The 14,975-nt window shown below is 35.6% G+C and overlaps 1 protein-coding gene and 1 pseudogene across 1 annotated transcript; one reads left to right on the top strand and one right to left on the bottom strand.

The window, feature by feature from the left end:
* Window positions 1–194: 194 nt before the first annotated feature.
* Window positions 195–10,210, bottom strand: LOC137724931 (sodium/proton antiporter 1-like; annotated as a pseudogene).
* Window positions 10,211–14,007: 3,797 nt separating this feature from the next.
* LOC137724932 (uncharacterized) lies at window positions 14,008–14,577 on the top strand. Its single transcript, XM_068463569.1, has one exon. The coding sequence runs from the start codon at window positions 14,008–14,010 to the stop codon at window positions 14,575–14,577; it is 570 nt and encodes a 189-aa protein (XP_068319670.1).
* The last annotated feature ends 398 nt before the right edge of the window (window positions 14,578–14,975 follow it).

Raw genomic sequence — 14,975 nt, forward strand, 5'->3', positions numbered from 1 at the left:
CGTCGCAATAAGAGAATGTGTCCTTTACCCTGCAGGAACTAAAAGCACTTCTGCATTTCTTAAAAGCACTTACATTTGTCGTTGAACGGATCTTATTTCCATAACTTCAGAAACTTTCTATATATTATATGCGCGAGAATCATTTTTCCGGCATTCATTCGATGCCAGACATTCCAAAGCTTGAACTCTTTAATTCATGAACCATAAATGAAAGGAACCTGAGCTACTGTCGTCGGTAGGGAGATGTGGAGGTTTTGAACTGCTAAATGGGCAGCGAAACCAGCGGCATAACCAGCAAGAGCAAAACCACTCACCTGCACAATGCACAAAGGACAGTGAATTTTTTCATCAACACCCAAAGGAAGACTAAACTTCAAAGATGATACCGTAAACAGTTTACGAAAACAGTTGATACCTTCCGCAAGTACCAGAAGAAGTCCACCTTTTCCATCCCCATAAAAGCGACTCCAGCTGCAGAACCAATAACTAGCATGGATCCACCAGTACAAGAAAAGTTAAAATGCAGAAAGTGAAACTTATAACTCTCGAAGCCACTTTTTACAAGCAGCGGAACTTTTGCCTAGTGTACGTAGAAAGAAAAATATAGGATGCTAAGCCGTGATCGACTTGAAACTTATTGACTGCTTAATTTTGCCTAGTGTACGTAAAAAGCCTGCGGACTTTTTAACTTGTGTCTTTCCGATTCACCGTGATGAATAGCATCAGTCAGAATCCAAAGTACTCCGAGTCCCAGCAACATACCCATGTACGGAGGCAAACCAGTTAGGGCCTTGAACACTGGAACAAAAACCAAAGCTCCAATGCCTACAGAGAAAACAAGCTGTCCCCGAGGTGCCATCCGTTCAGATGCCATAACATCGGACGTGTCTGGTCCTTCCCCACTTACTCCACTGAATGGAAGAAAAAAATCATATCATTCATCTATGATTTACCAAGTTTAATACTAACTTTCATGTCTCAATTCCGTGTCTTTGGTTTGAAAATGAAAAAAAAGTACCTAGTCAGGGACATAAGCGCCAGTGGAACAGCAACAGAGACGGCCGAAGGTATAAACAAGGTCTGCAAGTAAGAAAAACATATTCATTTTATGTCAGAATATTGAAAAAAATTATTCCTTTCGAGGATGATATTTTACATAGACAAAGTGTCCAATATCTAGACATCCAACTTGGCAGATATGACCAGAAAATCTAAATGGAAAAATCAATTTCACGTGTTTACAAAACTTTTTCACATACCTCTAAAGCAATCATGTCAACAAAAATAATAACAAAATCAATTGTATATGCATTAAAAGCGTGAGGCGTGGGCGAGGCGTTCGAAGGATAACCCGGCCTAGGCGTGAGGCAAAACCTCACATGACCTAAATTTTTTAATATATACATTGAGCGTACACATATATTATATTAAAAAAAATTATTAATCAATAATCACCCTCAGCACACATATATACATATATTATAAATATATATACACACATATATATACATATTATATATATATATATATAAAATAGAGGATGAAAAGCACAATGAGTACACACATAACAATGCACGTAGACATCACACACATCCATTATATAAAAAAATAAAAATCAGAAGAAAAAGGCAGAGAGACGATACTGCAAGGAAGAGGTATGAGGCAGTTAAAACCTACCCCAAATTTGGGTTTGGGAGTAAAAAAAAAAAAAAAAAAAAACATCCCTGAGGCTTGCCTAGGCGACTCCGGCGACATCGTCCGCCCACTTCCTCAAAACAGAGGCGACAACCCTTACGCCTAGCCTTAGAGGACGCCTAGGCGCACCTTGAGGCGAGCCTTTTAAAACATACAGAAGATCGGTGGCGAGCCTTTTAAAACATACAAAAGATCGGCGGAAGATAAAAAACCAATAAACCTATCATGCAATTGTAACAGATTTGCAGTTCAACCAACATACATCAAGCTGGTTTGGTATTGCTCTGCTTTGAAAAAAAAAATGCTTTTACTGTGTTGTGAGAATAAGCAGCTGTGAAATAAAGCAGCAGAGTGTTTGGTAAACTTTTTTGTAAAAGTGCTTTTGGAAAAAAAAATAGTATTATAGTGTTTGGTAAACTTTTATGTAAAACAGTTATGATTGTGTGAAATGACCAAAAAATGTATAATTCTAGATTTGCCATTAATTTAATTTTCTTAACAAATAAAGGTGAATTACTAAATATACTTTATTTTTAAAAGAAAAATATTTATAAACTTTATCTTAAACATATAATCCAACGTTTAACAAGAAATCATAATCCAACATTTAACAAGAAATCATAATCCAACATTCAACATATAATCCAACATTTATGCTGCTTCACGTTTCAGCTTTCTTTCAAGGCTCATTTTTGCTGCTTCACGTTTTCACATTTTTTTTATCCAAAACTGTGAAAATAAACTGTTTTTTAAGTGTTTATCAAACACCTTTATGAACTTAGTTTTTTTTTATACCCACTTTTATAAAATCATCTCAATACCAAACCAGTAGATCATATAGCAGAAATCCCTAGTCAACAGATAATAGGACAATGCGAAAAAAAGAAGTTATTTGGAACGAAGAAAAAGACCTTCATTGTCTCCAATGTGGATATCTGACCATGAATCCAGAGCATAGTAGTGGTAACATCACCAATAGGAGTCCATGCACCACCGGCATTTGCTGCTATGACAACAACAGCTCCTAAAAGCCTGTCAATAAAATACAATTCAGTAAACAACGCAGAAAATCACGCATCTATCTGAGCTCCATTACTGTACAGAAAATATAGTACAACTTCATAAATGACCGAATCGGCTAGGAACTATGAACATGCTAAAGTGGTGCTTAAAGAAACAATATTATGAGTACCACAAAAAGTCGATTTTCAATTTTAGTTGTAATCTTCTTTAGTTCTTTAAAAGAGAAATGCTAAAGAAATTCTTTCAATCTTCCTTTGTTCTTTCAGAGATCTTAAAAAAGATTCTTACATACAAAAGATATATAGTAGATGGTTAGAACATACTTGCGAAATTCTGACTGAGGAACTAATTTTCGCAACAAAGAAACCATGAAAATGGTAGACGTCAAGTTGTCAAGAATTGAATTAAGGAGAAAGGTGACAAAACCCACCTGAAAAAATTCAACAATAAATTGTTATTGCTTGATACTTGATACATAAAGTAATGTAAGCAGTAAAAGAACAAGCTTGTCACAAAAAGTTTAATTTGGAATTTCCCTGTGGTTTCTATTGAACTCTCTTATCTGTTTGAATTTTAGAGGACAAAAAAATCTCTAATACCACAGAAAATACAGCGAAATATGGTATGTTCCAAGAAGTTGATTGAATATTCCAAATGTGCAGTAGAAAAGATTATTTGCATGACAGCAGAAGCAAAGAACTCACCAACCAAAGAAGCGTCCTTGGCTTTCGAGTGGTTATATTGTCAGTAACCAGCTTAAATCCTTGATGTGAATGAACTATCTCGACAATGGTCATTGCACCAAGCAAGAAAAACACTATTTCACTGACTTCAGCAAATGCATGTTGTAACTCTGAAACAGCTATATCAGTTGAAGGAGCCTACAGAAGTATCAAAATTAGGTTTGGGAGAAGGAACCGTAAATTATAATTTTTTTCGAATACAAATTTTCCTACGAATTAATATGGATTTTGGTATTAGTTTCTGGGATTTCATGCTTCTGCTTACGTACTCTTATTCTTAATTAATATCAGTAATCCTAATTATATTGCATTAGACATGTTGCAATTTTCTAATTATGTTAGTAATCTCCTAATCAATTTAATTTAATGTTGACTAATTTATTTTGGTGTTGTATGTAGATTTCCTTATGGAATTCATTTTAAAATTAATTGATAATTATCATCTAAATTGGAGGAGATTCTAAATTTAAAATATATTCCACTAATTGTTTTATTGTGAGATTAAAAGTATTTTCATAATTATTGATAATGCCCATATAAAGAGAAATTATTTTAATACGTTTTCTTAAAAGGGAATTTAGTAGTCTCCTTGAATTTTGGGTTGTGAATCACAATACAACTATTATGGGAATTTAAGCTAGATTGAAATTACAATTAAATTACCTGTTTTGTATTTGATTATTTGAATTAACTCATTTCTTTTACTAATAAAGTCTCTTATAAAGAATCTTTTAGAATTAAGGAGTTACGTATTTTGGATATCATGTTTCCATATTTTAAATTTGGATATGTATCATGCACTCACAAAGCTTGTGATTTCTTTTGGATTTTATGACTGATGGTTGAGATAGATTAATAATGTTGAGATATTGTTCCTTATATAAGCCTAATTTTGATACATATAGATTGGTTTATTTTGCCCAAACCAACAATTTTGTGACTCAACAAATTTGTTTGAGAACTTTTAATGTTTTGGGCATTTTAAAGGTTATTTATCTAATGAAATGAACCTTTAATTTACTTAAGAAATTTTAGTGTTTTGAGCATATTAAAGATTGTAAATTGATTTTATTTAAATTATGAATCAATCTGAAATTTTTGGTAGCGCTTGGGAAATATTGATGGAGTATTGCATACCTTGCAACGTGTCCTATTTGATTACGATTTTGATAGATTTTCCTAACCTAACTTTGTGAAAATTTGCCATGTTATATTATATAATGGATTGTATACACAGAAAAAAAAAATTCATTTTTTTTGTAGAAGAAATGGATTTATGGTTAATTTTTTAAGTGTGATACTATGTTGCTGGAATTATGCAGCATAATCTGTTTGAAATATTATTTTGATATACCTATGCAACTCCTAAATTTATGAAATTTAAGTATGATACACATTGATATGTTTATTTTAAATCTGGAAATTTTCACTCACATTGGTTTGAAAATGACTTATTGGTGAATTTTTAACCTCAGGACTATACTGCAGAATTTACTCAGCTTCTGCAGCACATTCCATTTCGATTTTATTTTTAGCCCACTTTAAAGATTGTAAAAATTATGGAACTTTGGCTGACAATAAATTTATATGTCTACTTAAATTCTGAAAATTTTGATGTATATTGGAGAAAAATTAAATTTTTGATGAATTATTTAGTCTCCAGTATGTATGGCAGAATTTTTGCCGTTTCTGCAGCACATCCCATTTCTAATTTTCTTTTAGTACACTTGTAAAGTCTCAAAAATTATGAACTTTTGGGAATTAACAGATTTGTATGTTTACTTTATGTCTGAAAAGTTTCATGCATATCGGATGAACAATGAATATTTGGTGAATTTGTAATCTTAGGTCTGTACTGAACATTTTCTGCAGTTTCTAAAGCACCTCTCTTTTCAAATTCATTTTTTGGCTCGTTTAATATTTTTAAAAAATCATGAAAATTTTCCAAATAGTAGCCATATATGTCTAGTGCATACCTAAAAATTTTCATGACAATCTAAAGAGAATTGAGTTTTTAGTGAATTTGCAAACTAAAGTAGTACTGCTGAATTTTGGTACTTCAAAACTAGTTTTGTTACGTGATATTGTTTCACTAATTTGTGCACATCTATTGGCACCGATTATTATACAAGTTTATGGTTCCAATATGTCCTCTTTATGCAAATTCTCAATACTAACGACTTTTATAGACAACACTGATGAAATTTTGATTTAAAGATGTATTGGTTTGTTTTGCTTAAACCAATGTTTTTTTTTTTGGTCATCAATTCTGATTATGATGATAATTGTTTTTTGAGAGAAAATTGGAAAGTGACATCAGTTTACTAATTGATCATTTTGGTCCCTGTCAAATAACTGAATAACCATGTTTCCTCTTTCGAGAAGTCTATTGTTCAATGTCAACAACGACGTACTTTTGTATCTGGTTGAATCTTTTGAGAATCATTGAATATCCAACAAAACGGTTATTTAATAATGTTCTTAAGGATTATTTTGAAAAATTAGAATTCTAATTTATATGGTGAATACTCTTGTCGCAATAGGAATTTCAGGAAATCACTCACCAATTATAAATTAGTATTATAGAAAATCATAAAGTACTTCTAACATATTTTCATCTGACCAAAGCTGTTGAAGCTATATGTATTTTGTGTATTTTATGTTTTGACTAGCCATGCAGGTATTTTCTTTGCATGATTAGTTTCTGCCCAAAGGTGTAACAATCATGCAATTTGCAATTGGTTCGATCCTCCACAACTCGACTACTTCCATGATGAATCTTGCATAATCGAGAATGAGTAGGTAATTTTGCCAATCTTTTGCCTTAATTTTCTCTAAGTTCTAAATTGGATTAAAATTATTGTTGAAAAATTGATGTTATTAAGATATCTAAGTGTTTATTTTAATCGACTTTGTTTTAGAATTAAAACATAAATTTTGAGTTTGGATTCTCTTATTAGGTTTCATTTTAATTTATGACCTAATCTTTAACACATATGTGAGTCTTCTCTCATACACTAAAATAAAATAAAATTTGTAGTCATTTTATAAGTTTTTATTTATGAACTTTTTAATTCTAACCTACTTTAAAAAAAAAAAATTATGTATTTGATCTTTATTGATTCAACTAGCCTATATTTTGGTATATGAAAACCACTTTCTCCAGTGTTTAATCTTGCAATTTTGACTGTTTGCCCAAGTGGGAGAAATAATGTATTATGGGCTTCACACTCATCAAATTTGCATGCTTTTAATGGCCATAGTTTTGGTAGAGAAAATGCACATTATCATACTAGTTTATATTTTATATATGCAACTAATCTTGCAAGAAATTTAAGAAGGGTTAATGAGCATATTCTGCTCAAAAGTGTTTTGCTTATTAATTCTTGTTTGTTGTTCAAGAAATTGGACTTGTGATTTATATGTTATTGATGGATAATTAATCTGCTCAAAAGTGTTTTCTTATTCAGTACAACTATAAATCAATGTATAGTGAAACATGGAATTGACAAGATTGTATATACTTCATCTGCTCAAAAGTGTTGAAGCTATATACGTTTGCCCTTGTATTTTATGTTTTAGCTAAGCAAACCTAATATAATTAGTTTATGTCCAAAGATGATTCTAGAATTATATGCTTTTGATGTAGTAAGAAAACATTTAGTTAAAGTTTTCTATTTCTGTCAAATGTTAGATGAACAAAACTGACCAAATGATTTTGTATAGTTTTTCAGTCACAAGAGTCACTTCCCTACAGATATCTAGAGTAAAGATGTTGAGCTCACAAATTTTATGTTTTAAATCCCATAACTAATGTTTTGCTAATGGGAGTATTTGAAAGGTATCTGTTTCATTTTGTAGACATTTACAAAGTTTTTTTTTTTACTCTCTTAATCAGTGGGAGTAAAAGTTTACCTTTTGTTTTTTGAAAAAATTGAAGTATTTGACTATTTTGGTTAGTGGGAGTAAAAGCTTGCCTTTTGTTTTGAAATAATGAAGTGTGAGTGGTTGATACTTTAAGAGTAATCTTGTTTAAACTTTTGGTCATAAGTTTTAATGAGAAATCCTAATTTTGTTATTATATCAGATTGTTTAAATTGACAAAAATTCGTGCAAGGAACTCATGCTAGAGTTTATTTTGTTTAGTGAAATAGATATTTGGTTCATTAGTTTCAGACACCATGGCATAGTCTACAACTGTATGCTTGGATTGAATGTGCATGTGATTATAGAGCACAAATGCAGAAAGATATGCATTTGGATTTCTATAGTTCTACATTTAGTTTGAGTAATAGTTGTCTTTTGAGGGAAAACTTTTGTATCTTTGGTTCAGTGATCACTGTGATTCTTGTTGCAATCAAACTATTGGTATTGACACTCAAAGTGGGAGAATGTAAGACTCATGTTGAGTTGTCAATTATTATGAATCGAATTACTTGAAAGACAAATAACTTGATCTTCAAAATATTTGGCTTTTAACGTGATTGAATATTGGTTAGCGAGAATCATGGAACCAAGATATATTTAGTTGACTAATTGAAACCCTAATTAAGTAAGACATATTGTACATGCCTTGGTGGGACAACATTAAGAATAAATGGTGATTTGGTGTATTCCTCTAATTACTATAATAGGCGGAATTGGAGGAACCCTAATCACTATATAAAGGGTGTCCTTGCTTTCACAAAATACACGTTCCATTCTAAGCAAACCCTATTATTGCTGGAACACTTCTGCTTGTTGAAAGTAGAAGACTCCTTTGTCATCCACAAGAGCCATGTCTTCCATACTCCAAAAATAAGTAAATTGTAATTGATTTATTATAATTTTGGTTTATCAAATCCGTGATCCTAATGTCTTCTTGTTGTTCTTATGATTTCAGAAATATCTTACATGTACAAGATATTGCAAACCCGGTTGCAGTTTCAAGTAGTAAATATAAATCTTACCCCAATACTTCTTACTACCCACAAACTCACAGCCATTAACAGACCTACTCCACTTTTGTTGAAGGCCAGCGATTCTTCAAAAATGATGCCCACATATCCTATTCCAAACAGCAATGCCATGGCAACATCCTGTATCATGGGTTTGTCTTATCAACTTAGTGTTGTAACAAAGCATCCCTTCTAAATTATATGCTTAAGAAGCACTTATGATATCATGGGAAAGGCACCTTTAAACAATGACGCTGCAAATAAAATGTTACCTGATTGGCAACAACCCAGGAGTGGTACATTGCCACTGCCCCTGTTCCAGCTGCTGCAAATACTGCAATAGCTTTCAGCAAATCAGTCTTTAGCTTTCAGCAAATCAGTCTTTGGCCTGTACTTGGCCTTAAATTCTTCCGAGCCTGTTTCGTCAACCGAACATAGAGGATCACATGATCCAGAACTTGGGTTCAACTCCTGATAATATGCTAAAAGGTGATTCAAAACTTTCGAGTTTCGATAATTTAGTTTCCAAACAGCAACCAATAGGCAATCCAAGAGAAACCCATGTCTTATCCTATTAGGCAATTCCATTCCCATGAACTAATTACTAAAATTCTGTGCAGGTGCAACTGATGCATTTCAAATACTAATATCAACAAATTAATCCAACGGGCTTTCAAAGTTGCTAATTCTCACAAATTTATCCGATTATATTAAACTTTTCAGGACTTAACCAATTCAAATTTATACATACTTTGTCAAGACTCAAGATTAACCAACCAAATTTCAAAACCAGGAAAACTAACAACTGGGTGCAGTTAAAATACGAAACTTTCGCCAAAGAAGACCCTGCAACTCTCTGTCGGAGCTGGATTTAACTTTCTACTGCTGAACCGACGGAGGAGAAGAAGAAGACTTCGAATCTCGTGCTTCGTCCTCAGCTCTGGCCAGCACGCCATTGCCAAGCAACCTCGAGCCTCGAATTCCCCGCAGAGACGAGCCAAAGCAAGGCAGAGAAGGAGATAAGTTGTGGGCCTGAGAGAGAAAGGGCAGCGAGCTAGGGCTGCTGAAGGGGATGCTGGTAGTAGTCTGCAGTGGTTCTTGTTTGTGAGTATTTGGCCAGTTGCATGGAAATTGAAAGGGATTTACAGAGGTGTGGAGGGAGTGGAAGTAGAGTTTCTTGGTGGATTTGTCATATTATTATTACCGGAAACTGGAAATGTATGGAACCACTCACTCGATCGTCTCTCTAAATCTCTGAAAATTTTCCGCGACAAAAAACGATCTGGGCCGTCGCTCTCATCCAACGGTCGACATAAAAAATAAATTTTCGTATTTTTATTGATTCTTCATATTCCATTTTTATAATTTCTGTTAATATTTATCCATGTTTTTATTGGTTAAAATACTATTGGAGAGAAAAGAAATTGTTAGTCAACATTTATTATTTCAAGATGTGGGTTTACCATATGTAAAAGAAAAATACGGGTCTTCTCTTCGCCGTGAGATTGCTTATCTCCTCCGTGAGTATCTTCTCTCCGCTGTGAGAGTGCTTATCCCCTACGTGTGAGTGGCATTTACTTGTGTCCTGTCTTCCTTCCCTAGATCTGCTGTGGGAATTTAAGGTCGTGGTGGCACTGGCAGATGGAATTACAGAGAACAACAGAGTGAGGTGCAGAATGGAAAGTAAACGCAAAAGGAATATCAATAAATACCCCCAACAAGAACATAGCACAAGGGAGAGAGTTAATAATTCACAACCACCCAACTTCTCAGAGGTAAATTTACCTTATCAACTAACTGGAATATGGGCATTAACGGTATATTTTGCTTTAGATTTGGAATTATTAGCAAATTTCGAAATACATTTGTCTTGGGGGTCCTTCTGTACGTTCAACTAGTTTATGAGAAGTGTGCGGTAAGAAGAAGGCAAGAAAGGAAATTGAGCAAAGATCCTGGGAAACTTTACACTAAATCCACTAGGTAACAAGAAGACAAGAAAGGAAACTGAACAAAAGAACCTGGAAAACTTTACACTAAATTCACTGGGTAACAAGAAGACAAGAAAGGAAAGTGAACAAGAGATCCTAGGAAACTTTACACTAAATCCACTGGGTAAGAAGAAGACAAGAAAGGAAACTGAGCAATGATCCTGGGAAACTTTACACTAAATCCGCTAGGTATATGACTAGGAAAGGCACTAGTGTTGGAACCCACACAAAGAGACAAATGGCTAGTGCTGAGGTGGAGGAATTGGTGGTTCAGGACTGATGAGTCGATTTTATACTATATGACACACCCTGTCCCGAAGGAGGGCATGCTGGGCGTCACGTGAGAGTGACGTAACCATTTACACAGTACGGAAGCTTTAAAGATACAATTTCTAAGATGAAACACCCAAAGGTGAGTCCTAATTTTTGTCCATTCTGTCAGAACACCGTTGGATTCCTCGTAGCCACCAAGCTCTGATATCTTAAACATGGAGGGGCGCAAAACAAAGTTGAGTGGGTCAGCAAAACAAACTTATTCAGAACCTTCTTTTCTCTTTGAATATACTAACCCCTCGCCGTAAAACAAGTATAGTTTCCCAGAAAATGAACATATATACGTATGTATAAATATGCCAAACATGCTCAAGGGTATACCAATCATGCTCAAGAATGTGCCATGTCAAAGCCTCATAATGATATGCAAGTGCTCAGGTATAAATCACATCAATAGCATAACATCTGGCAGCCGGAGTCACCTAACGTGACCTGTACGGCTGCATATAGAGCTCAAATCTCAAACTCAATAACTGAACAACTGAACCTGCCCATAAGTCGGAACCACCTAAAGTGGTCTGTACGACAGGCCTGGGTGTAATACATATGTACACTATAGTGCTACGATCACGTGAAGGCTGTGCGAATAATCGCGGGTCACCTACGAGTCGGAACCACCTAATGTGGTTTGTACGACAAGCCTGTGCACCTAGCTTGGATCCAAGCTGAGCATGTGGTGCGGGAGGTGAACATCACGTGAAGGACTGTGCCCTGCTCAGGACGGGAGCACTAACACCGGGGGTGCAGGTTATGAGCTTTCAATCACATCTCTATCATATCATTCTTCATATCTCAATCATATCTCATGATCGTTATCAGCATAATATCTCAATCGTATCTTAATTATATCTCAATCATATCACAATCGTATAATTCATCATATTTCAATCATATCTCCTTTGTATTTCCATAGTATTTCAATCGTATTCCAAACGCATTTCATACGTATATCAAATGTATATCAAATGTATGTCAAATGTAGCTTACCTGGGCCTCCTCAGCACCATGCAACAGTATGCATAATTATGGTAATGCACATGTTAAAATATGATGCATATATGACAGGATATTTAATTCGTATTTCTTTTAAAATACGTTTTCTGGGAAATACGTCAAGCATACGTATATATATACTGAAAAATAACTGCCCACTTACTGATAAGTAGCCGGTTCGTAACCCTCACGCCTAGTTTGGTTACATTCGTCGTCCGTACAAGTTTCACCTATAAAAGAATAATTATAAAATCATCATTTAAACGCACATACACAAGCATTCGTCAATAACTTTCTCATACGTTGCTCAATTTGGGTGTGTGAATATACCACGGTGATCTACACGACGTCACGAACACGTGACAATTTTTAGAACTCAATTTGGAGCTCTCACGCGCCCTAACGCGCCCTGTATACGCGCTGCCCACGCGCGCGTCTTCTTCCTCGCGTCGCCGGACTGGTTTCGCCGGAGGTGGGTGTTTTGCCGGAATTTCTGGGTAAACTTCAAAGTGTCATAACTTCTTCATTTCTTAACCATTTTCGACGTACTTTATATCAAAATGAAGGTATTGATGAGACGAACACATCCATACCTGCCTTGACCCCTAACTCGGCGTGGATTCACCAGAAAAAGCCCCGAAAGCTCCGGCCAAACTTTGAACCAAGCTATCCCGACGTCCAAATTTGTCCAACGAAGCACTCCGAGGATCCTTGGGACCTCACTAAGACACCTATGAGCTTCAAAAGTCCAAAAACATGCTAGATTAAGTTTGCATGAATAGTACTCAAATTGGACCACCTCGAATCGACGTGAAAACGAAGGATTTCTCACCTGAAAGTGGTATGGTTGCACTCGCACGAGCTTCACGAGTTCAAAAATGCCCTTGGTTTCCTCAATCCACTAAGGTTTGGGTGAGTGGTGTGTTGTCCGTACGTTTACAGAAGGAAGAAGAATGATGGAGGACTCGGGGAGAGAGAGAGAGAGACAGAGAAGAGACAAATGGAGAGGAAAACATGGGAGAGAGAGACAGTGTGTGTGTGTGTGGTCCAACACATGCCACACCACACAAAACGATCAATAACGTGACAAAACGAACTAGGGGCAAAGTCGTAATTTCACACGTACGTTAATACTCTCGGGACGGGATGTCACACTATATATTATTCCCTATTCTTGATATATTTTGATTATTATTTTGGTGAGATTTTGATGATTTGCTATGTGTTTTTAATGTAGGACATGTGAACTTGTTCTGATCATAAAGTAATCAAATGGTGGGATTTTTTAGTGATTCCAATTGGAGCAAGTTCGTGGATCTGTCAAGACAATTGTATCAAAATTTCATAATTTTATCTTGAAGCATCTGATCGTGGCGAATTAATTTATGCCCAACACACGGTGCTGGCAGATTGAGCTACATAGCTTATTTGCGACTTTTGGGCTAGAAGATGATGGATTTTGGATTTGGGCTCTTCTTGGAACTTGAAGAGGATGTCCTAAAACGTGGCTGATTTGTGGCTGGGCAGGTTTCCGTATTTGATTAGGATTATGTTTCTAATTTATTTTAATTTATTTGGTTTCCTAGTATTATTCTAAGACCTTTTCTAGGTAGGGTTTTAATTTGAAGTAGTATAAATCAAGATATTTAGCCATTAGGGTTGGGGGGACACAACATTAGAGCAGTTCCACCCCTAACACAAATGCGCTAGCACCCAGCGCATTTATCCACTCAGTGAAAAGTGATAGACCCCAATGAACAGTAATAGGCCAAATGCATCTCCACCCTTAAAAAATGCGCTGGCGCAAACGATCTCCACCCCTACAAAATGCGCTAGCATTCAACCCATTTAAAATATTTTAAAGTGTTTTATAAAAGAATAAATAAATAAAATAGTTTTAATTTCGGATAAGATTTTTAACCAATCTCGTCATGCCACGTGTCATTATCCGAATGTACTATTTTGTGAATAGATTTCCGCTAAGATTTGCAACCAATCTTATTACGCCACGTGTCATTATCCGAACGTACTATTTGTGGATAGATTTCCGATAAGATTTTCAACCAATCCCGATGTGCCACGTGTCACTTCTTGTTTTCAATAATATAGCCAAGATTTCGATAAGATTTTCAACCAATTACGTAGTGCCACGTGACATTGTCCAGAACCTTATCCTTTATTTTTTTGTCCATATAAACCCTACATCTCTACATCCATCCTCACACCAAACTCAATCCTTCTTTTTAGCTCAGAATCATTCTTCATCGTTTTCAAATCTTGAGTTTTTTTTTTACAATGTCTTCTTCAAGGAGAGTGCATAAACAATTTGAGGAGCAACATAAAAGATTGTTGGCACAACATGAAGAATTGATCAATCTCGAGGAAGGTGGAGGTGGAGATGAGGCTTTTGCAATGGAGGAGGATGAGGATGATGACTATAGAAGGCAGATTGCCTCACATTCCCGCCGTGTCATGGAAACTGTGGGTCAGATAACCAAACCCAGACATGCTGCAAACTTCGATAGAAAAAGGGAAAGACGAGGTAAAGATCCCTTGGAAGATTATTTTATTCCTAACAGCGTATTCCCTGATCATGTTTTTAGACGTCATTTTAGAATGCAACGAAGTTTGTTCGACAAAATCATGAGTGCTATTTGCGACCATGATCCATACTTCGTGCAAAAAGAGGATATTTTTCGTGTTCTAGGTCTTCTTCCTAAGCAAAAAATTACGGCTGCCTTACGAATGCTTGCATATGGAGCATCTGCAGATCAAGTGGATGAGATCGCGAGGATGGGAAAAACAACTATTCTAGAGTCCCTGATGTGGTTTTGCTCTGCAATTGAAGCCATGTACACCAATTAGTACCTCCAGACACCCACGCCAAGGGACATGCGAATGCTTCTGAGGAAGGGTGAGATGCGAGGCTTCCCTAGCATGATTGGAAACATCGACTGCATGCACTGGACTTGGAAAAATTGTCCAAATGCGTGGCAAGGAGCTTATGGCGACAAAAAAGGAGCCAAAAGTATCATTTTGGAAGCGGTGGCTTCATTTGATACATAGATTTGGCATGCTTTTTTTTGGTGTTCCAGGAGTTTAGAATGACCTAAATGTCCTTGCCCAGTTTCCAGTGTTCGACGAACTGCTGCAAGGAAAATCGCCGAGATGCACATATTGGGTTAATGGCCATAAATATGACGGACCATACACCTTGCAGACGACATTTACCCAAGGTGGTCAACGTTTGTCAAAACAGTGCC

The sequence above is a fragment of the Pyrus communis genome, chromosome 2 (assembly GCF_963583255.1).
Source record: "Pyrus communis chromosome 2, drPyrComm1.1, whole genome shotgun sequence".
NCBI classification, from domain to species: domain Eukaryota; kingdom Viridiplantae; phylum Streptophyta; class Magnoliopsida; order Rosales; family Rosaceae; genus Pyrus; species Pyrus communis.